Source organism: Hippocampus zosterae, chromosome 15, assembly GCF_025434085.1.
Source record: "Hippocampus zosterae strain Florida chromosome 15, ASM2543408v3, whole genome shotgun sequence".
NCBI lineage: Eukaryota > Metazoa > Chordata > Actinopteri > Syngnathiformes > Syngnathidae > Hippocampus > Hippocampus zosterae.
The window spans coordinates 14,592,065-14,618,339 of record NC_067465.1 but is presented as its reverse complement, the minus strand read 5'-3'; the positions used below and the strand labels follow the sequence as shown (position 1 = coordinate 14,618,339).

At 41.6% G+C, this 26,275-nt stretch overlaps 1 protein-coding gene across 2 annotated transcripts in view; it reads right to left on the bottom strand.

Annotated features, from left to right (window-relative positions):
* Positions 1-20,541, bottom strand: part of pcmtd1 (protein-L-isoaspartate (D-aspartate) O-methyltransferase domain containing 1) — a 29,143-nt gene extending 8,602 nt beyond the window's left edge. Inside the window, exons 1-6 of one of the 2 annotated variants that reach the window (XM_052088536.1) lie at positions 20,316-20,536; positions 11,798-12,188; positions 11,046-11,148; positions 10,163-10,334; positions 7,443-7,566; positions 707-5,782 (exon numbers count right to left, since the gene is read on the bottom strand). In XM_052088536.1, the coding sequence (XP_051944496.1) occupies positions 5,373-5,782; positions 7,443-7,566; positions 10,163-10,334; positions 11,046-11,148; positions 11,798-12,104 (1,116 nt within the window). In that variant the 5' untranslated portion in view covers positions 12,105-12,188; positions 20,316-20,536 and the 3' untranslated portion in view covers positions 707-5,372. Of the gene's footprint in view, positions 1-706; positions 5,783-7,442; positions 7,567-10,162; positions 10,335-11,045; positions 11,149-11,797; positions 12,189-20,315 lie in introns of those variants that run through there. The other variant, XM_052088537.1, reaches the window with a different exon arrangement.
* Positions 20,542-26,275: the final 5,734 nt, after the last annotated feature.

The window sequence follows — 26,275 nt, the reverse complement described above, 5'->3', positions numbered from 1 at the left end:
TTAGTTAAGACAAATGCCTCAACTGAATGATATTTAACATTGGCGGCCTCATGCGAGTAGCATAACCGCCCCTCGGTCCTCGAGCCGGTCCTTGAGTTCAAGGACCGGCTCGAGGAACACATCTCTGGAGAAGGGCTAGGTTTGGTGGTTCTACTTGGGTTTATGGTGAGGATTCAAGTGGGGTTACTGTTCTGTGCTGTGATTAGCAAGTCCGCATTTTGGTGGGTGGCTTAGCAAAAGGATGTAACGTTGGCTTTTGGGGCTTAAAAAAAAAGTTTGTTTATGTATATCTATAGTCGCAGTCCGAATGAAACAATATTTTTAAGGGCATATCAAAGGCAAAAATAAACAAACAAGATTAAGTTAGCATAAAACTGCTGAGCTGAATCAAACCAGGACAATTAATGGAATCTAATTCCCCCAAAATTTGATTCATCTTGCACTTGAGTATGTTATTATTCAGATTGATTAGAAAAATGCAAGTAGCCCTAATGACGTCATCACAGGGGCATCACAACATTCATTGGCAAATGCACTTCTGTAGCTTCTTTGTCTTGGATTGTGTGAACACTTACGCCACGTGGCTGTTTGTAGTGTGTTGCACTGAGGGCACCGGTTCAGCATCTTTACCGTCCTCCTCAATTCTCTCCACTCAGATGCCATATGAAACGCCACAGTTAATAAAGTGACAAGCGGGGGCAGCCGATTGTGATTGTGACCTTTATTCTGATGCCAAACTTCCACAGAGAAACAACACGTTTTAAAAAAGAACAGCGCGCAATCACACTCCAGAAATGGATGCATTTTGACTCTGCATCCAAACCTCAATTTTTGCCTCTGCAGAACCTCCAAAGTTGAACGTATTGAAAAATTGGCCTCAGAACATCAAAGCATCATCATGCAAGACATCACATTGAGTCCACAAGTCTTTTTTGCTTTTCTTTTGTTTAAGGGTAAAAATTACCCAAAGAGTTAACATGATGGAAATAACACCTAAGGTTGCTCAGCGGAATATGGGATGAGAATTAATTCCCTATCAATTACATGTGCAATAATCCCCCATTTATTCACAGTTCACTATTCACAAAATCACGTTCCTGACCATTTTGCGTTTTATTTTTTATTTTTTTGAGGAGCTGGGGAATAGAGTTCATTCTGAAAGGCTCTGAAATTCCGCAAGATGAATAGGAAAGGAGTGCGAGTGGTGTCAAAAATCTATATTTAAGTGACACATCTTGAACGAGAAACAAGTTTGTGTATTTCTAAATTTCTTATTTAGCCTGAGTTCCTTATTTAGCCTGAGTTGTCAGTGGAAGGGTTGGAGAGTCTACACTGCATTTTCACGCACTTACAAAGCAAAAAATCGTCGGGACACGATTCATTCTCAAGTCATATGAGTTGAAGAGGATATTAAAAGTGCTTCGGGATCTTGTATCGGGGCATATTTTTGATTTAAACTATTAATAAAGACAAGGAAAAACAATGTCAAATTACTCACCGTTTTTCACTATTCGCGGTAGGGCTTGGGCCCGATTTTGAGATGACGCCAAGCAGTGACCATGTTGAGTATCAAAGGCATCTTCTCAGTGTGAGTAGTTCAAGTATCATTATACAGTGTTATTATTTGTAGTAATCGCCATAAAACACCATTATAACACTTGCAATGCCAATAAAATGGTCGTGGTTGACTCCAATTTATTGAAATTTTCAACATATGCTTTCATACCAGCAATATCAACAAAACAACACTAGGAGACAGCATCACTCTACAATGTCAGTTATTTTCAAAGTGAGAATAATATCACTGCATTTTTGTTTTACTTTAGATATCTCGAGTGAATATTTAAAAAGATAAAATATTGTTCAATTGGTTATAGATGACATAAAAGGGCCACAAAGCACTGCTTTTTTGTGTAACTGAAGCGCCTCAACTCACTTGAACATAGTACCCCAACACCAGGAGGCCACAAGATGGCGGCAACTCCCACTTTTTCCATCTAAATGAAGCTCCTCAACTCACTTCTACCTTGTCCAGGGCCCCGGGATGCCACAAGATATCAGAAAAGCACTACTTTTATCCAAATAAAGCTCCTCGACTCGGTTTAACCCAGTTTCTTGTCACAGGGATATCACAAGATGGCGGTAAAGCAACACTTGTATTGCTTTTGCCATGAACAAAAATGTAAAATTGGTGAATTTTTCAACAGGCAACAGAGCAGAGGCTCCCAAAAAAGAAAATAAGTGATTATGAATTTGCAAATGCCCAGCCGCAAATATTGTAAGGTTTCCCTGTTCAACATTATTTATTCCAGCAACACTAGGTGACAGGATCGCACTTTCCCGTTCCCTCCGACTTATGTGGGTGGTTGTACTTGATATTGGTTTGATCATACAGCGGTTAAGTCAACCAGCGTTGCAGTTTGGATTGTGTTGGGCTTTGGAGGTTCTGGTTTTGTCTTAAATGATGGGGCATGAGAGTTTTAATGCCACAATGCCAATCAAATATGGGTAATGAGAAATTATTGCTCACTTGAAAAGTTTTCCGATTAATGTAAAGTAAAACACAGGCAGGGGAAAAAGTCAGCTCAACCGCACACACACCCGCACAAATAACTAACAATAATCAGCGATTTGTTTTCACATTTTGCCATCAATGAAGACTATTGTATATATTAATCTATTGAACAGACAGCAGTGGAATTTTGGTGAACAGAGTTGCCAGTGTCAAGTTACAGTACAGCAAGAAGGTGCTACGACAAACCCCAAACTAAACTGTATAGACTATATCCATATATGTGTCCTTATGTATCTTTTTCATTTCAGATTTTTTTATAAACACTAAATGATGCATTCAAGGTAAGACAAAGGTAAAGTCCAGAGAACACGTGACCAAAAAAAAAAGTGGAATGTCATCTCCTCCATGTGACGTTGGCACTTAAAAAAAACACCATCACTATACAAGTGGTGCAGACCAATCATACTTTGATCAGAACATTTCAGAATTTATAAGTCTGCAGTAAAAATCAACCCCACCTACCCACCCCCACACATCCAAACACCCCTCACCTCAAACCACATTAAGGTGCTTTGTTATACAAAAAGGCTTTGAAATTTGCATTTCTTTTCATACAAAAGAAAAAAATTCATCACTCCAGATTCGTCTCGATTGATTGGCATGAATGACTCAATGTAAGAGTGTGATCATGCATCGGTAACACTTCACGGAAGGGCCTCGGCTCCTCCGGCTCCAACAAATACAACATCACGCCAAGTCAGCGTTCCTATTAGAAAAGGTTGTGCTAAAAGGTTTCCCCGAAGTAAAAAAGGTTATGAGACCTCCTAGGTAGAAAAACCCATCAGGTCTCATCTCATGAATGATTATGAAACAATCCTTTACGCATAAATACTCATTCCGATAAAGGAGAACCTCCAAAGTAGAACGTCACTAGAGTGGGACAATTTGAAGTTCACGAAGATTTATATTAGTGAGCATTAAAAGGATGCTTTTTCTTTGGCTTTTTGGTGTTGTGATGTAACACTGATCAACAGGAAATGGTATTTAAATGATTAAAAAAAAAACAAAACAAAACATTAACCGCTGAACCATTGCGCGCACGGTAAAGGATGGTTTTATGACAGGGACTTTTCATACACCTTTATTTCCAATCTGAATTTTTGGATATTCTGATAACTGGCAGACAAAAAGTCTGACAATGAATTCGTCAAAAACTATGTATGAGTAAAATAATTTCATTCTTGTTCCCTTAACGTTTTTGACAATAAAGATATGAATTACTGGCAGAACATTTGACTGTTTTATATCTGTAGCTTTGTTTGAATGTGTTTAAATTTGTTGTTGTAATAATTCATGCGGGGTAAAATAAATAAATTGGGGATTTTTGCCAATTTTAAACACGCTAATAACATTGCTGCAACTTTCGAGATGGGGTGTTTGATTGGCGTCTTGCTCAAGGGCACCGCAATTGTTTTGGATTTTTCATGATGGTTAGTTTAGTTTATTAAATTCAGTTCATTCTAATTAGTTTTCAGAGCTTGATGGTTTTTAATCATTTTAATTTATGCTTTGCTTGACTTTAGGTTTTATGAGTTTGTAGGATGCGTTTTAGATATTTGTTACGTGCAAGACAAAAACAAAAAGGTGACTATGTATGATGTCAGAAAGTAAACTGACCTACAATTTCCAAACGACAATCCCACTTAAAAAAAAAATAGTTTGTAACTTTTTCATCAGTTTCTATAAAAAAAACTCAAGTCCTTCCTTCGGCATCAGCTTATCTAGCATGGATCAACCTAAAATTCATGTTATTAGAACGCGGGAGGAAGTCAGAGTACCCACAAACGGAGAACATGCAAACTCTACATTAGGGGTGGCCAACCCACGACTCGTGGCTCTTTGGCTGGTTCAATGCGGCTCCCGGGCTTTCACACGACAAGTGTCTCGGCAAGAGCGCTGCCATTCAAACAACGGCACTTAAAACACAGAACGTCAGCCCATCAGCAATCCCGTTACTTGATTGACACAGACGGCAACCAATCAGATGACTGAATCAGCGCTCATGCGCAGACAGTGCTAAGTGCTAAGCTAGTCAGCGAATGACCTCTGTTTTTAAGGCAGAGGTGCCCAATATGTCGATCGCAATCGACCAAGAGCCAGCGGACTGGTCCAAGTAGGAGGAGGAAATGGGGGAAAGAAAAGATGTGTGCTTGGTCATGGGTCATGGTCATGTGTGTGCATATCATCATATGCTAGCACGTGCGCGATCGGGTCGATCGGGTGGGGGGTTGGACACTCCAGAAGTCGATCTTTGGGCAAAAAGTGTGTGTGCGTGCATGCGTCTCTTTGCAGTAACACAGTAAAAAATTTGGCTCTTAGGCTCTGACTGGTTGGCCACCCCTGCTCTACATCCTTTGAGGCAGATAAGCTGACCGAAATACACAAAGCATCTTGAGATTAATGTAACTAATAGAGGTGTGTTAAATACATGCGTTTAATAACAGAGTTTACGCTTACATTTTTCAACAACGTTAATGCGACATTGCGCGTCCAGTTACAGTCTATTACAATGGTGACGGATTAATAAACAATAATGGGAAGAATAGTTTTGTAGAAAACGACTCTCAAAGGGGATCGTGTTCCAATTTGGAGGTTCCGGTGTACACTGAATTTCGCTCATTTGAAATTCTCACTTTCATGGTGTTTACGTTAAAAAGAAGAAAAAAAAGAAAAAAATCTAATCAAAAGGAAAGTAACATATACAAATAACAATGTCAACATTATTAACCAGTGTGATCTGTGATGTTGAGTTCTGCCATCAAGATAGTGTGGAAATAATGCTACGTGTGCACCTCAGTCACTTCTTCCTGTAGTACAGTAAATATTCCTTGAGGGACTCGGGCAGGGGGAGAGCCATGATCTGGTCTCTAAAGATGTTGGCCTGCTTGAGGATCTCCACGTCGCCAAGGTCCCTCTCCTCCTTGTCCTCCTCCTCTTCCTCCTCGGCGTTGGCCTCGCCGTCTTTGTGCTCCTCGTCGCCGTGCTCCTCCTCGCTTTCCACCATCTGCGGGATGAGCTGGTTGCCCACGAAGACGTACGTGTTGATACGGCGCCGCCGGCAGTGCCGCCGCTTGCGTTTCTGTGGCACCCGTTGCGCCCCTGCGCGCCTGGCCTGGCCGTCGTCCTCGCCGTCGCCCGCCAACTCGCGGAGGGTGCGGCGGATGTAGATGCGGCACAGGTCCTGGAGGGTGCGCACGGTCACGGGGGCTGAAGACAAAGAGGGAAACACGCAAACACAAACACACGTTTTGTGTGTTGACCGGGGCAGGCTGCAAAAAAGGATGTTGAGATTTGGTTCGTGGCTGAAGGTTATTCTTGTACGCTGTAACTGTTCCGTGGTACCGTGTCAGCTGTGACAGTCGCTACTGAGCTTCGATTATGCCACTAATCAATGCCTCCCCCTCAAACAGACGCCGTGCACCAATAAGCTGTTGCGCACATCATCCGCTCAAGACAAATCAAGGCCTCCCCGAAAAAGATTGTGTATCGCACAAAGAAACATCTTCCTCCAAGTCACAATTAGTTCGCATAAATGTCAACCTCGACATCGGGACACCACCCAAAAATAAATGCTGTGCCCCAATTATGTGCAATTGAGACAAATAAATACCTCCCCCTCAAATGCTCCAATTATTTGGCAACTCAAATAAACACCTCCCTTACATACCTGTATCATCCCAATTAGTTATACATTCTTTAGTTAACTGAACACTTCTCCCAAGTAGACGCCCTGCGCCACTTAGTGGGCAAGTACCATATTTTCCGCACTAAAAGGCGCACTGGATTATTAGGCGCACCTTCAATGAATGGGCAATTTAAAAAAAAAATCATATATTGCACGCACTGGACAATAAGGCGCAATCTATAATGCATCCACTACATGGAGCTACAGCCCTTCATTTGACTAGAGAGGCGTTCATGACTGCCTCCAAAAAAATGTAAATTAACGATTACATCAATGAAACTGTGAAAATTTAAATTACAGTAATGCATCACAACAGAAAATCACAAAATAAATTCTATAGCCCCTCAACAGAATTAATTTTGGCATTTCCTTGAGCGTAGCTGCAACGGAACGATCAGATGTCAGTAAATTCTCAGAAGTGTTTTTTATTTATTCCTTTGTTGTGTACTGTATTCACAAATAAGGAACTCACAAAATGAATTCGGTAGGGGGGGGCGATAGAATTTATTTAGTGATTTCCTCGCTTGATTTTCTGTTTTGATGGATTATTTTACATTTTCGTAGTTTCAATGAATGAATCGTTAATTTATGTTTTTCCGAGGCAGTCATGAACGCCTCTCAAGCCGACGGAAGAAGAGAAGGCACAGAGACGGACAGATAACTGTATTTGTTGAGACTGTGAAAAACATTCATAAAGTGTGCGTTTTAAAAAAACAACACCACAGCTCTCCTTTTTTCAGAGCTGCAACAAAAACCTATTTAATAAAGCAGCGACACAGTTATATATGGCAAGTTATAATAACATTGTAAGCATCTCTCCATGAAGGAGCAATCTTGGGGTCAACATATTTCCGTAATGACCATACACAAGGTGCGCCGTGAGCCTTTAAGAAAATTGAAGACTTTTCCGTGCGCCTTATAGTGCGGAAAATACGGTATGTTGTTTGCTTCAGAAAAAAATTAATGCCTCCCTCAAATAGAGTCAATGCCCCAATTGGTTGGCAGAGGTGCATCAGCCACACACGACAAATAAAAGTCTTCCCGAATCAGACAGTGTAACTGTAACCAACTCTGAAGCAGCTCCATGTCCAACACGGCAGCTTTAAGGTAACCTTGTACACTGCATTGGGCACATGTGCTTTCTGCACATTTGAACTCAAAAGACATGTGGGAGGAACTCACGCAACTGGACACTGTCCGACTTGTCACCGTCAGCTCTGCTCTGCTGGACCAGCGGCGCAAAGGACACAGCCAAGATGTTTTTGCTGTCCCACGTGCACTGGCCCGTCCTGGTGATTTGGGTCAGCTGTGGGGGCAGAAACACATGCACACACAACTTTTTGTTATATTACATGTACACATTTCACCAATTATAACATTTTTCCCTGTAAAGCAGGGGTGTCAAACTCATTTTTGTCGCGAGCCACATTGTAGTTACAGTTTCCCTTGGAGGGTCGTTATGACGACCTCCACATATTACATTTACAGCGAGCAAAAAATAGATGGCTAACTAGTTTTGACATCAGAAGTCAAGAATAATGGAATAATGGAATAATGGTAATAATAATAATTGTTCAAACATTGAATTTATGACATTATATACAACAATTTGGTTCAGACTTTAGCAAGCATGATGTTAGTTGACATGCTTGAATTGCTTTCGCGGGCCACATAAAATGATGTGGCGGGCCATATCTGGCCCCCGGGCTTTGACTTTGACATCCGTGCTGTAAAGTAGGCTTTTATAATATTGATTTTTTTTTCTTTCCAATGTAGCGCTCTTATGCTAGCTCTCGTACCTGATCTTATTAGATTCGATTTAAGGTGAAGGAGGCAATCAAGTGTCGGTTGCACTGTTATAGCACACAGACAAAAATACTTGCTAATAGGAGGGGTATATTTAAACGCTATCAAGGTACAATTAAAGCGCACACCATTGTCATGCATCGTTGGAAATGTTAAATCCAGTTGAGGCGGGTGTAATAACGAAGAGCGGGTCCATTATAGCATTTTGCCAGATGTCCTCTTCATCGATTATAATGGGCACCAAAAAGGCGTGAGTGTAATAATGCTTTTTTATTTCTTCAAATGATGATGCACTCTGTGCCCCAATTACAACGTAGTCGGAATATCCGCAAATGAATTCCTCCACTTCCGACTATGAAACACCTCCGTCAAACAGACACTCCCCCCTCCCCACCAGTTGGTTCGAGTGTTCATCCTTTAAGATAACTAAATGCCTCCATCAAACAAGTTATTGGCAGGTAAATCAATCCACTTAAGATAAACAACTCCCTTAGTGAGACACAACGCCCTAATTAATTGACAGGTAAATATCTTTTAAGACAACTAAAAGGCTCCTTCAAATACCTGCTGTGCCTCATTTAGATGGCAGGTGTTTCAACTACTCCTGATAAATAAACGCCTCCCTTAAATATATGTGCCATACCCCAATTATTTCCTACTTCAGAAAAATCAACACCACTCTTAAATAGATGCCAGTCCCCACTTAGTTTCAGATGTATCCACTTCGGACAAATGCCACGCACAAAAAAATGCCGCATTTTTATATCACAAGTGATCAAATGAAAAACATTAAATAAAGTGGGAAAAAATATATATTTCTTCTTGAAGAGTGACAAACCCAGAAGTGAGAGGTCACATTAAGACAACAATAGCGGGGGCTCTCTATGGAAAGTGTACAAAGCCAGTCCGAAATCGATTCGGAAAAGCAACGTTTCAATCCTATCTCAGGGGATCCCAGTTTTTGAAGAGTTGGAGGAAAATGTTGTGACCGAATGGAGTGGAGATGGGATCCACCGGGATTGGAAGAACGGTAAATTATATAGGCTGCAGTTATTAGCCTAGCGTTATTGTTTAGAATTCAAGGCTGTGCCGTGCTGTAAATTGCGCGCGATGGGATTACTTACTTCGTTGTTGTATTCCCACGAGCACTGGGAGCACACGTTGTAGTGTGTCGGTGTCCTACATTGTCATTGCTAAGATAGTTCAGCTGCATTGTCGGCCACTCTGCACGTTATATTGGCAGCGTTGTTAGTAGTAAACCATTACAGAGGATTTCATCCATGCACTAAAATACTGTAGTTTGAATGTTTTTGTACAGGATTATAACGCTGTACACGTATTGAATTGAATTGAATACAACTTTATTGTCAACGTATATTACTTTGAATCAAATGTTTTCATTCACAACATCTAGAGTTAGTCATTGATTAGCATATCTGTCTTTTTTTGCAAATCCAGTTGGGAAAACAGTAGTCTTCGAAGTGCTTGTAACTCAACTCAACTCAACTGTATTTCTAGAGCACTTTCAAACAGCCATCGCTGCATACAAGCATGCTAGTCGACAGCAGCGTGAAATTCACTCGCTTTGCGAGAACAAACTATCGTTCAAATTTTCTGGTCCATTTATGTGCCCTATTCTTTTCTTTTGGCCACACAATGTGAACAGCGCATCACCACACAGCGCAGAGGCATTTTGCCGAATAACTCCATAACAATGGCAGAGAGCAGTTAACGGGACAATGAACAATGCAGTCCAATGGCTAACTGGCGACTCGACATTTTGTAAATGACATCACTTGCTGGAGATTGTTGAACAAAAGCATTTTCATTGTTAACTAAAAAAAAGCAAACACCCCCCCCCCCCCAAAAAAAAAGAAACTAAAGTATGCTTGAAATAGTTTTAGCTCTAAGTATTACTCAAAAAACGGTTGGCCATGATTACTTCAGATTTGACCTTGAAGACCAATACATGCCATTGTCTATAAGCATCCGAAAATAGAGCAGGCACCCCTCTCAAGGGGGCTCCACAACAAGCCATGAAACATTGATACACGTGCTAGTCTTCAAATGGAGCAAAAAGAGTCTGCGAGTCTCACCTGATCCTCGATAGGCAGCACCAGGATGCCCCCGACTTTGAGCAGGACTTTCATGTAATATTCATGAACTTTCTGCACCCCGGCCCCGCAGTAAATGCGATCATACTGGTGGCTGTCTGTAGAGATTTCCAGGCAATCTCCCACAACAAAGACAGGCTCGCAGAATTCAAACCTGCGGGGAGAGTGGAGGGGGTTACATCACATCAGATGGAAACATACAAAATGACTAAGCCAAATTATGGTGAGCCCTATAAGGCTGTTATGCCGCCACAAGTATAGAAAGCACAATGAATGGGAACACAGTGGAAAAAAGAATAAATTACCATATATCTGCGGTAAGAAAAATAACACACTAGGAGGCCTTTGATCAAGAACAACGCACTAAAAACATCTCCCTTCCACTATAATGGACCGCTTCCTGTGAGCTTTCAGGCAATCTGTTCTTAAGACTTTTCCGGAGTCCTGGGTCAGGTTTTTTTCCCCTCACTTTGGGAGGGGGCACTAGCGAGTTACTTTTAAAATTTGCCAAATTTCTTCAGATGACAAGCCCTCGAAAGAGTGATTCACAAAGTTGAAACAATAAGTGAGTTGCTTGAGTTTTGTGTTTTATGCCAAGTCATCAGCCTGGTGTGATACACTTGTATACATAGTTAAACAAAGACGGCTATTTGTAATAACTAAAAAACATTTAAAAAATCATTTTAGTCCTAAAAGTGCTGAAATTGGATCTTTTCCCTTAACCCTAACTTTAAAATGCTGTGCCACAGGCGTTGGGAATGGCTGGTCTAGTATGCATGGCCTACCTTTTAAATAAAAACTGATTTTCCGATTGAAATATTTTTGCATGACACCCCTATTAGCAATGTATTAATCCAACACTCACTTATCGAAGCTGTCGCTGGTCTTGATGAAACTGTCCAGTTTGTCCCTGGCGTATTCCACCACATCCTTGTGGAGCTCCACACCGTGGTTCACACCAAATGGACCTGCAGGAGCAAAAAAGGGTACCATATTTTCCGCACTAAAAGCCTTCCATTTTCTTTAAAGCTCACAGCGTGCCTTAGAATCCGATGTGCCTTGTGTATGGTCATTACGGTAATATTTCCACCCCAAAATGGCTCCTTGCTCGAGGCATGCTGACAACGCAGAGTTCAAACTTAAGGCGATCGGTTTTGCAGTTGAACACGGAAATGGAGCAGCAGCAAGAGACTTTAATGTTAAAGAGTCAGTGTTATAACTTGCTGTTGGTGAAGTGAACTGTCTTGCTGCTTTATTAAATAAGTTTTACTGACATCTGATCGTTCTGTTGGTGTTTCATTCAGCGTAGCTCCATCTAGTGGAGGCATTGTAGATTGCATCTTATGATGCTGTGCACCCAATATGAAAAAAATGACAAAAAAGGCCATTCATTGAAGGTGCGCCTCATAATCCAGTGCACCTTTTAGTGTGGAAAATACGGTACACTTAATAGCCACACATGACAATGAAAGACAATAAATAAACTGATTCAAATCTTTATCGTCATTTTTTGCGAAATAGATTTGATTCTATTGCACCTAACATGAATCCTGATCAATCTGTGTTCTATTTCCAACGAAAGAAATGTTTTTTTCCCATGCCGTCTGCCAAGCTTACCGATGATGAGGCCCACCATGGTGCTCAGGTAGCCTGTCCCGCTGCCCAGGTTAAGGAAGGAAAGTCCTGGCTGCAGCTTGAGCGCCTCCATCACCTCGGAGTAAATGCATGGTGCCGACAGGTGGATGTTGCCGTGTTTCCATGCCAAATCTTTGTAGGCGCTGTCCCGATAGCCGTCCAGGTAGTAGTCGCCGCGGTCGATGGCGCGAAAAGCCTGCTCCACTCTCTCCGTGCGAATGTACTGCGCCTCCTTCAGGTTGTCGATGAGGTCATCATTGTCCTCCCCGGCGCTCACCGCTCCACCCATGCCGACAAAAACTGCTTTGGGCCCCGAAAATGATCCAGCTGATTTGTCTCCTCACGCTAAAGTCATCTCCGGGCAGCGAGTGACCTGAGGCAAATTGTATTAAACACAGTAACGAGATCAAATGATGCTCAAAGTTTGACGGCGCAATACGTCCACATTTGATGGCCGCTACAAAATAAAAACTTTGCGATTCGATGTCACCTCTTTGTCTAGTAAGGTGATTCTCAAAGGGAGCCTTTCTGTCTCATGACAGGCAAATCGCAGACAGGTAACAAAAAAAATTTGCTGGGAAAACCTGTGAGTAACTGACCAAAATAGAGTTGCAACAATGTATTGATCAGTTGTCAATGAATCGGTCATTCTTGGTCATTGGTGAATACTGGAGTAGCAGGCTTAAATAAGATGTACTTCTTATGACAGGCATGTTGAAAAGGACACACGGAAAATGTAGGAGTGCATCAAGAGGTTTGAGTACTCGTTATATTTTTTCATTTATGTGGTTCTGGGCAGATCTGACATTAATTAAGTTGTCAAAATAATCAATTATTTTTGATAACCAATCAATGTTTCCCTCATTTTTGTTGTCGTCCATGAGAGCAGACCGTCTTTGTATTGAATCAAAATGAAACCTTTGCAAACATCTGCTTTTACCTCAAGAAATGATTATCAGCATTTGTCCCCGTTTTCGAAATATGTTATCGATTTTTTTTTTGCATCTGATTCATCAATAAATCAACCCCATAATCAGAATCATCTTTATTGGCCAAGTATGTAGAACACACAAGGAATTTATCTCCGGTATAACACGCTGCTTTAGTATCATCATAAACAAGGACGTGACAAATAGGTATGCAAGGACATTTCGTAATGTGAGTGAGACAGTGTGCAAAGTATCAAGCAGAGAAAAGTGATCAGTGGTAGAATACAATACGATGACAGTTTGTACAGTTGGTGCAGAAAATCATTGAACCATTTTAGAGTGACCAGTAGCAGTATTTGTAGTACAAGAGAGTGACTACGTCAGTGACTGTTTAGGGAGTTAATGGCTAGAAGGAAGAAGCTGTTTAAGTGTCTGCTGGATTTGGTGTGCATGGACCTGTAGCGCCTGCCTGAGGGGAGTGGCAGAAAAGGTGGTTGGTAGGGTGCGGGGGATCCAGGAGGACTTCCCGTGCCCTTGTCTTGATTCTTGCAGTGTGCAAGTCCTCAAGAGTGGGTAGGGCAGTGCCAATGACTTTTTCCGCCGTCCTAACTGTCCGTTGAAGTCGGATTTTGTCCTTTTTTGTGGCCAAACCATACCGTGTTGGAAGAACACAGGATTGATTCGATGACTGCCGTGTAGAACTGACATAGCCCCTCCTGTGGCAGGCCATGCTTCCTCAGCCCGCCCCGGGAAGTACATTCTCTGCTGGGCCCATTTCAGGATGGAGATGGTGTTGACTTCCCACTTCATGTCCTGGGAGACTGTGATTCACAGGAACTTGAAGGTCTCGACGGTTGACACAGGGCGGTTGGATAGTGTGAGGGGCAACTGTGGAGAAGGTTGTTTCCTTAATTCCACGATCATCTCTACAGTCTCGAGCGTGCTCAGCCCGAGGTTGTGTCGGCTGCACCAGAGCTCCAGCTGCTCCACTTGTTGTCGGTGCGCAGACTCGTCGTCGACTTTGATGAGACCGGTGACCGTGGTGTCGTCTGCAAACTTTATGAGTTTGACAGCAGGACAGCTGAGGTGCAATCGTTTGTGTAGAGGGAGAAGAGCAGTGGAGAAAGGACACATCCCTGCGGCGCTCCAGTGCTGGTGGTGCGTGTTGATGATGTTGACAGATTGATTCTGAAAATAATTGTTAGCTATAGTCTTCGACAATTTTTTTTTTGTAAATGCTTGAACATGTCACAATTCATAGGAGTAAAGCTCTAAGCTCTATCTAAATGAAACTCTTCATTCATTTAACCTATGTGCTATTTGAGGATTGTTTTTCCCAATGTTTTTTCAAAAAGGTTTTCTTGTAGTTGTTTTTTTGGAGGGAGTGGGGGCAACACCTGTTTTTTCTTTTTTTGTTTTGTTTTTTGGATAAGTGGGGGTTTACTTTCCAAGTCAATCGCAATATTTATGAAAGACGTCTCAATTGTGCTTTCTTCACAATCACGGTAATACTACGCCGCCTGGAGTAAACATCAGAGTGATGGTGTTACACAGCTTTGATACCGCCCCACTCTTCCCCTCATCGAATATGCGTCGTTGGCGCAGCACCCGAGGGAAGACGCCTCTCCAATGTCCTTGATGCCTTCTCAGCATCTCTCCGTCTGACTCAGCCCGTGAATTCACATTCAGGCTCGACTCGATTAGCGGGAGAGGAGGCCTGTACTGAGGTCATTTTCCATCGCAGAGCATCGTCATCCATTTTCCTCACCATCAGCTGTCCGCTGCGTAATTTTAAGTTTCCCCTCCTTCTGCCTGCCCTGCTTGGTCATTTTAAGTCCAAGGAAGGGAAAGTAGGTCAGAGACAATCTAGTACAAATAAAGCGCTTTGCCCCACTGCAGTACAGTCTTACAGGAGAAAATCCACAGGGGCCTTAATACAGCTGCTACTCTATTGGGCTGGATTTACTTACAATGCTGGTGCAAGTGCCTGATTTTTCATTTTCGTGTATAGCACTCCCCCCATCTTCAGGTGCTCTTTCTAAAGAGCCTCAATGTGTCAATGAAGCCCCGTCTAAAGGAAAAGTAATGTTTTGGCACCATCCTGTGGTATCTTAGTGCCAAGGAACTATGTCGACATCAGGGGAGGAGCTTCTAATATGTAAAAACCATGCAACTGCATAGTAATGCTTTGGGGCCATCGTTGCATTTATAAACCTTTCGGCGAGGCATCACATTTTTCTTCATATGCTCAGTTATTAGATATCCCTTGTGACAAAAGACATAAATTTGACACAATGTTTAATATCTACCAGTGATTACATTACACTTTTAGCTGGTAGGGGTTGACTCTCCCGCCCATGATTTCAATGAAGGTAACCTGCACATACCTCCAGTGGCCATGATCAGTATTTATTTTGCTTCCCTCATGATAGCCACACCTCTACTGTACCATATTTTGACTATATTTAATTGTCACTGCTTTTGCTGTAGTTGAGATTCAGTAAATGTTCATTTAACGTGTATATGTTGTTCGAACAGATACGAATTTGTGCCATGGTTCCTTCTCTTTACAATAACACGGACGGACTGGCGACTTTTCCTTTTTGACTGTGCTCTTACCGTTGTTGCTGGATACTACGGAGTGGACTTTATCAACCTTGGATTACAGTACAAATTGACGAGTCTTAGCAACTTTTCACCATCTGGCGTGACAAGAGTTCAGAAAGTAGCAAAATATGCGACGGTACGTTGTTGTCGACAACTTTTTTTTTTTACATCATCCTCTAACACCGCGACATTAGTCGGTAGCAGGATTGAAATGTTTTATTCTTTCAAGCTGCAACAACAGATATATCTTGTAGGATACAAAAAAGTTAAGATAAGATAAGATAAGATAACCTTTATTCGTCCCACAATGGGGAAATTTACAGCCTCCAGCAGCAAGAATGTATGTAGAAAGTTAACAGTTATCGTAGCGCTGGGGAAAGAAAAGTTATCGTACTTCCCAAATTAGATTTATATCATTTAAACCATGAAGTGTAAATCCAGCCTGAAAACAACCTGAACACATCTGGTGATAAAACACCCTCACTTGACCCTTGTGCAGAGAAGGGGATTGGATGTGAATCGCTGTCATGTCTGACAGCGCAGAGTTGCACAGGTCACACCACAGTGAATCACGAAAACTAATCCTTAGAAAACACTCGCTCTTCACAACAATTTAACACCACAGGTTTGATCATCCAAAAGTCTGATCTAATTTACCACTACTTGCCCACATGACTTTTGTTGTGTGTGTGTGTGTATATATGTGTGTGTGTGATGCTACACAGTAAAGCAGAGGTTGGCAAAAACAAAAAGTGTGAATAGCAAAGGTTGGCAAAAACAACAAGTGTGAAGAACAATCAATACGTGCAGCAACTGATTAATTCACCGGCCTTATTTCAAGGTATCGAGGTAATGATGCCAGTCATTGATAGCAAGGCGCCCTCTTGTGGCTGTTTTACGACAAAGAACAAAATGGCATACCTTGCTGACAGAACGTGTCCATGCCAGTCCTCTTATATGCCCAATACGATGCAATTTCTACATGTACATACGGTTTATATTAATGCTTAACAAATTTGGGCGTTGGCAAAGAGGTAAATTATGACAATCAGTTGCAAGTTATGGCTTATTTTCAATGCACAGGCATTGCCTTTAAATAGAATGTTGCCGAGCTGGGCTTCTACTCCGCGTCGTATCGTGGTAGTTGAAGCACGTGTACTTTTCTAAGATGTTAATAGCTTGCCAATCATTGACGTGATAAAACGTGTGCCCGTTAGCATTAGCACAGGGATCGTTGCGGTCCAATCATCCTACAAGTTTCGCAATCGACGTGAGTTGTCTGGGTCTCTACCTAACATTCGGGTTTGGTTGGTGGAATGTTCTTAACAATTATATTTGTTTGTTCACTTTTTTTTAAACAGCTTGGCAAACCATGCATGACATCATATCTCCTTTGTGCCTCTTCCTCCTCTGTCATGCATGTCATTTTGTCTGTGCCCCGCTGTGCTCTGAGACACCACAGTTGAATTCAATGGTGACCTTCAGAACAGGATGACGAACTTGTGTTTCAGATTCACAAAACTTTATTTATCTCCGTGTTGCTAAAACTCTGGCCAAAGGGTAGCTATTGCTAAATGTTACCTACAGGTGCCGCTTGTGCAGTGTGTTTGCTGTTATTTCTGTACTTCCCCTGATACATGCAATCCATTTTGATGAGAAAGGTTTGTTTTCGCCTTATTTTGTCATGTTTTGTGGAATAAAGGGTGTGTCAAAGCTGTTCTGTAAGAAAGGCAAGGCAGATTTATTCGTATATCACATTTCATACAAGATGCAAGACTTGCAAGCATTTACAAATTCAACCGCTAATGGCATTCTTAAACCAGTAAAACATCATAGATATTAAAAACAGATTTTCCAAGAGTGTGCTAGCCATTCAGAAGCAAAGCAAATGACACACAAGTAGCTTTTATAAATTCCTAAAAGAACGTACATTGACAACACTTAAACTCATTCACAAAAAAACTTTACAAAATGTAAAAGTAGAGTAAAGAAGTAGGAGTATGTTTCCAGAATAACTAAAAGGAAGTTCATTTAAAATGTTTAGAAGACCAAAGATATGGGGAGAAAAACCACTGACAATTGTTGTTCTAAATCAGGGGTGCCCATTACTCGATCCTGATCGACCGGTAGATTTAGGACTCGTCCCAATTAGATACGAAAGGTGTAGAGGAGGAAAAAAAACAAACATTTGTTCGTCTTTGTACATGTTTGTAATATATTTTTTGTTTTAATGTACACTAACCCCTAATCATCCTACCAGTCTCATTCCCCCCCACCCCTCTCCCAATTTTTTTTAATTAAATAAAATTAAGCAGGTAAATCTTTAACCTACGGTGGTGCGTGACCTACGTCAGCGGAAATTGTTAGCGCTCAGCGGTCTGCAATTGCAGCTTGTGATCAGAGCTGTTGCGCTATATCTTTGATCGTCATTATTCTCATTCGGAGTTTGCTTCGTGTACAATTCACAGAGGGTGCGGGCAAAGAATAGGAATCTAGAGGGCTGATGGAAGCACTTTAAAATGGGACGTGTGAGCTACGATAGTCAACAGGCTGCAAAAGTGCATCGCTTCCTTCCGTGTTTGGCTTCTCATCATGGCGTGCGTTTTTTGTGTGTGTGTGTGTGTGTGTGGGTGTGCGTGTGTGTGGTAAGGGCCGATCTCAGGAGGTTGGTTGAACGAAAAGTCGAACTTCGGTCCAAAAAGTTTGGGCACCCCTGTTCTAAATTGTGTTTGTTTTCATCATCCCTTGCAACATCACTTCACTTTTTACGGGTTCACTGCACTGAGTCGTTTGGCCAGTGGACAGCCAGGCCCTGCCTTTTAAAGTTACTGACATTCCGTCACAGATACCAATGTACAGTAGAATGTAAGGATGGCGACTTCCAGGGGCACAATGTTAATATCTGCACTTCACACATATTTTGGTATTATATGCATCAAGCTTTAAAATGTATCCATTCATCCATCCATTTTCCAATCCGCTTATCCTCACAAGGGTCGCGGGAGGTGTGTGTGTCTGTGGGGGTCGGGGGGGGGGGGTGCTGGAGCCTATCCCAACCTTTGGGCTGGAGGCGAGGAACACCCTGAACTGATTGCCAGACAATCGCAGGCTTTAAAATGTATATACATAATACAATTAAATATTTGGTGCTACTTTTCAGAATTAATCTTTCATGGCGGTGGTCTGGAGCGTAACACCTGCAATAAGTGAGGTATTACTGAAACAGTTTGCTTTATTTTGTCGCAAAACATTTATGATTATGATTACCGGACCCAATGGAGTGACACCTACATCAGCAAATCAGTGCGCAGGTTGGTTAAGTGCCATATTTTATACCTTTGGAAGACTACATGGCATGTTAAAGCTATACTAAATTATAGGGGTGTTCACACGGCACACATTTGCTCCGGCGCTGCACTGATGTATTTTATTGCGATATATTTTGCACCGCAGCAAATTGTGTGGAGCATTCACACGTACAAAGCCGCTGAGCGTGGCAGCCCCGACACAGCGTCGGTGCAGCCCCACTTGATAAATAAATTATATGGGGGGCGGGGGGTTGTAAACAAACAACAAAGGAACAAACAACTCCGAGACAGTCCAGTCTCCTAAAAAAGGAAAGATGTTACCAGCCAAGTCTTGTGTCGTTATTAAACAAACACATTACGGAAGTCCGACAGAAGTAACGCATTCTCGCCATACGTACTCTTCACAAGCATTTGCTCTGGAGCAAATTTAACCCAGTTGCGTTCACACGTGCAAATTTACATCGGTGCTGCTTCGCAAACGAGAATTTGCTCCGGAGCAAATTTTTAAACCACCTCCCTGAGGTGGATCAAATTTGGTCCGGTGTAAGCCTTTTTTCGGGGCTAGCCTGAGCTAATTTGCATGTGTGAACGCTCTACTGTGCAGCCCCGGTGCAGCACCGGGCCAAATCTTGCCGTGTGAACACCCCTTATGTTGTTAAATCTGATATCCTTTTACAGGTACGTTTTTTTCTCACGTTAAACAACGCCATCGGTGACCAAAACAATAGAGGCCTTTCAAAAAAATCGATGTTTTTTTATGTGGTGTAGAATCTCTGCAGATGTTCTGAAATGTGCTCGTAAGCGCTTTTCTTCTATGTTGTCAAAGTTGTCGCTTTAAATTTGCTTATGCTCCCGGTTTCATTTGAGTGACACCTTCATTAGCCAATCAGTGTACCAGTTGATCACGCACCGCAGTTGCCAAAGAGACAACTGCCTCTCGGCCAATCGAATCGCACGGACGGTTCTTCCACACTGCGTGTGTCGACGAAGCCAAAACAACAACGTTCGTCGCACCAAGTCGACAACAGAGCACTTTTTAATCAAGACTGTTCCGTTTCTTTCAGCGCATCTGTGCGAAGAGAATGGCAGGCCAGGCGTTGGTTACATAAATCGACACATACAAAAAAAACTGTTTTGCATTTACATGCAGGGTTTGTTCCCCGTTTGAGCAGAAACGCAGCAACAACTGCCAGTTCTCTGCAATGCGATTAACCCAAATCTTTTTTAAGCAGCGACTGACTAGATCAACCGGTTTGCAATAAATATATCTTTCAGTGTCAACCACTCACAGAGAATTTAATAACTATTACTATATTTGCAATAACAGTTATCCCAGAGGTATATCTGAGCTCATATTTTTTTAGACAGTGATAAAACAAGGAAGCGAAGGGGCATTTAAAGATCGCTAAGGTCGGGACTAACCTGGAGTTATATGATAAGATAATTATTGAGTAGCAATCTAGCTAACGTTAGCTCGGAGGGCCCGAGTGCGCCATCACCAAAAACACACAAAGCAGCTTTAGAGCACCTTTCACTTCGACTTTTCATCCACCATTAACACATGTAACAACCACAAAACACCGAGCTAAGATAACCAAACTTTGTACTTTAATGCGTAAAACCTGTTAGCGCGTCAACAAACGGAACAATACTCACAACAATGCCGTGTCGCATTTAGTCACTGCTCGTCTCCGGGTGCAATGCGGCGGTTCATGGAGGCAACAGGAAATATTTACAGCTCGGCTTAAGAGTTGTTATTTTGTGTGTGATGAAAGCAGGCTCCGGCGGAGTAAGTGCAAATGAGCGAGGGGTTTTGTCGTGTTGGTAGAAAGAACAGCTGAGCGCAGAGGATGTAAACACAGCACGTCACGTGGTGAGCGGACGCGTCCACAGAGAGGCAAGCACCGTTGATACTTACATACACTCTTATCTATTTATCTATCGATCTATGGATAACTGGTTTTGAAATAGGAAGCCAGGAAATTGTCTGTTCGAGTATTTTTCAATTTATTTTAAAGGAGGGGTTGGTCACAAAAAACATCTTGTACTATCTCATTGTGAAAAGTGAAGACAATTTGCAAGAAAAACCATTTGCCCTCGCGGGTTACATGAAATGATGTTCGTCACATGAAATGATGTTCGTCACATGAAATGATGTCGCGGGTCGGATCCAGCCCCCGGCCTTGAGTTTGACACCTGTGACGTAAGATTCCCACAGGGATTTGTCCTTAGTTGCTCCATTTTTTTCTTATCTCCGACAGCTACATAGAATGAGAGTCAGAACAATGAAATGCTCTATTCTAGGCTTTACTCGATTAGGATTTTAGAGCTAATCACTATTCAGCGAAAAAAATGATAATCGACCGCCGATCCATTTGCAGTAAGATTTTTCATGTGCAAGAATATGTACCCCGGTTTAATGAGATGGAAAACACGGATGATGTGTCATCTGTTGCCTTACGATACAGTTTAAAATTAAAATTCTCCTCTGTCAGTCTGTTCGACTGACTGTGAATCCAATATTCGGTGTTACCTCAGCGAATTCAAAAGAAAGAAACCAACAACACATGATGAGGCTCATCAATACTATTAGCTAGCATACTAGGCTCAATAACATGCAAACACAAACCGAAGGACTCCACACATGGGCAACCATTGCACAAACCCTATCGGTGATAAGACTCCCCTTTTGGCATTGACGCCCACTATTGTATTCTGGTTACTACGGTCAAATTGTAACGGCAATGTAGATCCCACCAGATGCTCGTAACCGCATTACTGTAAGATGCATTCAGGCACCACCAACAACACAGGAAATCTCAAACACAAACAAGAAACACGAATTATATTATATTATATTATATTATATTATATTATATTATATTATATTATATTATATTATATTATATTATATTATATTATATTATATTATATTATATTATATTATATTATATTATATTATATTATAATTTAAAAAAGTCTAATTGCCCCACAGGGATAAATAAAGTTTTCTGAATCTGAACACAATTACTGTAGTGTATTCAACCCAACATTCTACAAGATGGCGCCAAACTAATACTTTTACTGCTTAGGCAACAGAGCACAGAAATGCAGTACTGTAATAATAATAATAATAATAATACATTTTATTTATAAGCGCCTTTCAAGACACCCAAGGACACTTTACAATAACAAAAAAACACTGTATAGGCGAGTTTTTTTTTCTGCGATTTGAGGTGCCAATGAACAAATCCGTGAATGCTGATACAAATATATTCAGTTGTTATCTTTTGTGGATTTAAAAAAATGTTTCCGATTGAAAACAATCAGGGCGGCCCGGTAGTCCAGTGGTTAGCACGTCGGCTTCACAGTGCAGAGGTGCCGGGTTCGATTCCAGCTCCGGCCTCCCTGTGTGGAGTTTGCATGTTCTCCCCGGGCCTGCGTGGGTTTTCTCCGGGTGCTCCGGTTTCCTCCCACATTCCAAAAACATGCGTGGCAGGCTGATTGAACACTCTAAATTGTCCCTAGGTGTGAGTGTGAGCGTCGATGGTTGTTTGTCTATGTGTGCCCTGCGATTGGCTGGCAACCGATTCAGGGTGTCCCCCGCCTACTGCCCGAAGACAGCTGGGATAGGCTCCAGCATCCCCCGCGACCCTAGTGAGGATCAAGCGGCTCAGAAGATGAATGAATGAATGAATGAATGAAAACAATCATCTTCAGAATTGCAGTGATGAAATTCATTTTGCTTCCCCACCTCTGCTTCAAAATATTCTAACATTAGTCCATCGTCTCTTTTATTCCACATAAAGAAGATCCCAAAGAGGCAGTTTAAAGTTGATTTTCGAGCCCATTCGGGTCATCATCAGCATTTATTGTGTGAAGACACAATGTCATAATTTGTTTCACTTAATGTGATTTGTGCTGATCTTAAAGGACTACTTCTACACGTAGGTTGTCCGATTAAGGTGATTGATTTGTCTACTTTCTCCCATTTGGCAACTAAAATGATGAACAAAGATATATTTTTTCCAGGGGCATGATTACATTACATTGCAGAATCAAACAGGCTGCAGATACGCTCTGACGCTCGGACGCTCGGACGCTCTCATCAAGGAAGTGACGGAGCTCTTCTTACTCAGAAAACTCAGATCTTTTGGGATTCTGGAGTCACTCCTTAAGACCTTCTATGACTTTGTGGTGGCTTCAGCCATTCTTAATGGCGATGTCTGCTGGTCAGGCAGCATCTCAGCCCGGGACAGAGAGAGACTGGACCGACTGGTCAGGAGGTCCAACTCTGTCCTGGCTGCTGCCTGGACACTCTGGAGTAGGTGGGCAACAGGAGGATGCTAGCTGAGCTCACATCGATGATGGACAGGCCCTTCCACCCACTCCTGGCCACCCTGACACCACTGGGCAGCTCCTTCAGCCAGAGATTGATACACCCGCGCTGCAAGGAGGGTACCTTGCAGGGTTTATTTTTATTTATTTTAAGGGTGCAATTAATTACTGTACATTGTGAGAAATAAATGTCCTACTTGACTGCACCCGCACTATGGCACAACGCCCACGGGCAATGTTTTTCTGCTCATTGGCATGTAAACAGGAGTTCAGAACATTCAGAGTACTTGTTCATGCAGTGAAACAGGAGTTCAGAACATTCAGAGTACTTGTTCATGCAGTGACGTGTTCAGCTCGGAACCGCTCAAATAAGCGTGGAAGTTTCAAATGGTTAATCATCGCAATCCTGTATTTACCGCGCACACTGTGATGTTGAGCGTGATATAAACATGAACGGCCAACATCAGTCAGTGAAGCCAATAGGTTCATTTATAGCAGAAATTCCAATGCACACACCTCATATAACAGAAAGGATGACACGGGCCTCTGTGACACCACGAATAACATGTTCCATGACATCATCAGCAGAAGACATGCCACACTCCATTTTTGGGTGGTTTGACATTTTGAAACAATTTAATTGTTTTTAGGGTTCAACTGCTGCCATGCTAAAAACAAACAAACAAACAAACAAACAAAAAGAACAGCATTATTGCCAGAACAGGCAATAACTGAAGTCACATTTAGTTAAGTGCTGTGAAATAAAAAAGTCAAATAAATTTGAAACTATTCAACTGTTGCTGTTGAGAAAGCATTTAGGGTTAATCAAGATGGCACCTTAGTTGTCTGCGAGAGCTCTTCAAGACCTCTGCTTTTTTGTTGTTTTCGTCTTTTGTTTTATCACATGGTATTTTTTATTTTTTTTGTCCTTTGTGTGGACCCGTTGTGGACTGTTTTCAGCGTTTTGGCTATGACATTTGTCGAAGAAGAAAAATCTGTACTTGATGATTGCGCCTTCCTCGGCAGCACACGTATACCAGCACTGATTCTGATGGGCAGGAATGTTAGCGCACTTTGACTGTCGCCGCTTGAAAGCCACTAGGTGCTTGGGTTTTTTGCGCCAAACTAAAATTCTGCAAAAATTGGTCGTATCAATCACGTTTCTATGTTTTTGCTCAATACATCATGCAAACGTCAGAGTGCAGGGTGGGAAACATTTGTGAATGTCGAGGCTAAGGAGAGTCCAATCACTGTGATGAAGATTGGATATGTTGGTTATACTTTCCATGTCCTGTAAAAAACAAACAAAAAAAAAAACACCAGTTTTGAGTTTTCTACATCTCAACAAGCATTACCTGACGTGAACCATGCCTTGGAGAAAAAAGCACTCGGAAGATCTAAAATTAAGAATTGTTTACTCGCATGAAACAAGAAAGAGTCACAAAAGTATTTGTAACTGCTTTGAGAAAACAGATTTTCCCTACATCATTGTTCGAGGTGAAAAAAAATATGCTTGCGTGTGAGCTGCATACTTACAGATATCTCTGAAATGACATGAAAGAGAAAGGATGTCACGGGAGGGCACCGCGGGGAAGCAACTGATATCCCCAAAAACATTGCTGAAGGTTTGAAGTTTTGAATAAAAAGCATTTGGATTTTCCTTAGTGCTACAAGTGAACATTTTTGTGGCTAGATGAAAAGTTAATTTGTCTGGAAGGAACACACAATGCCATGTGTGGAGGGGAAAAAAGGCACAACACACCGCCATCAAAGCCTCATCTCAACTGAAGTATGATGGAGGGGCAGCAAGGTGTGGGACTACTTTGCATATTCAGAGCCTGGACACATTGCTGTCATCGGCGGAAAAATAAATTGCCGGGTTTAATTTAAGTTATCTTCCAGCAGAACCTTAGACTACCTGAAGCTTAACAGGAAATGGATGATGCAACAGCAGAAAAAAACAAAATGACACAAGTAAACTTTGAATAGCTTTAACAGAGGAAAATTGGTCTGCAGGAGATGTCCAGTCACACCTCAAGCTGATTGAGATGGTGGGCAAGGCCTTAAGAGAGCAAATTTTGTAAAAAGAAACAATTCCCAAATTGGGTTTGGCTGTTGTGCAGGAAATGTTTTGTGATGAATGCTGCCAAAAGAGCTTCAATCAATCACGTATTGACTCCAACATTTCCCATACAGTTTTTACCTCTCAGTTTTCTGATTGTGAAGGATAAGTATAAGGAAAGGGATGTGTGTCATTTACTGCGCCTTAGGATATAGATCCAGTCACATTTGATGTTCAGTTCATGTACCCTGGTAATTCCTAAGAGGTTGCATGTATTTTAATTCTAGCAAAAAATAGTCATACATGAACTGTTGTATTGAAGTATTTGGACAAATTATCCTACGCTTTTGTTTGATGCTTAAATAAAACAAAATGAGCATAAATTGTATTATTTTACTCTATCACATTAATATTAAAGCAAATACTTTTGATTTCTTGTCTTTGTATACTGATTTTATTCTTGCAGTACATGATTGTTTTTATTTCAATTCTATATTCATCCTTGATAACCCAAAGTTGGATTTGCATGCTAATTTCATTTTATCTGCATCATAAAATGACGCTGTATACTTACCAGGCAAACATGGTGCAAACATGAATGTAGCTGTTATGCTGCACGCGCATGGAATAAGCTGCCAAAGGGAGGTGAAGTTAGTCCCGTGTGTCAATGCTTTTAAATCCAGGTTAAAAACGATGCGTCTCTACCCTGGCCCCAAAATAACGTTGTTCTTCTCTATGTGGTTTTTGTTGTTGTTGTAATTTTAGGAAACTATTTTTACTTCTTTTAAATGTCCTAAATTCTTGTGGTTTTTTAAACTCTAATAATAGTTGTGTCTTTAAATTTTGTTTTGCTCCACAAATAAAGCTTCCTTGCCTATAATTCTTGTACATGATGTAGTTGTGCAGCCCGTCCGCTTTTCCGGCAATGGCCCACTTGTATTTGTAATGCTTCCTTTTTGACCACCGAGGGGTGCTAAAACACAAGGTAACAAGCAAAAGTAGAATTTTGTGGTAAATGGAATCCAGTTTGTTGAAGACGTTTCACCCTTGAGGTGAAGCACACTTGCCCAACGTATGGGGGAATATGAGGTTGTTGGATGGACGATTTTTCAAACTTTATACCCCTTCCTATAATTTGATGCCCCTTCATCGCCTGTGGTCGATGTAGGACTGAAAATTTTCAACCTGAAGTCAGAAAGTAAAGACACACAAAAAA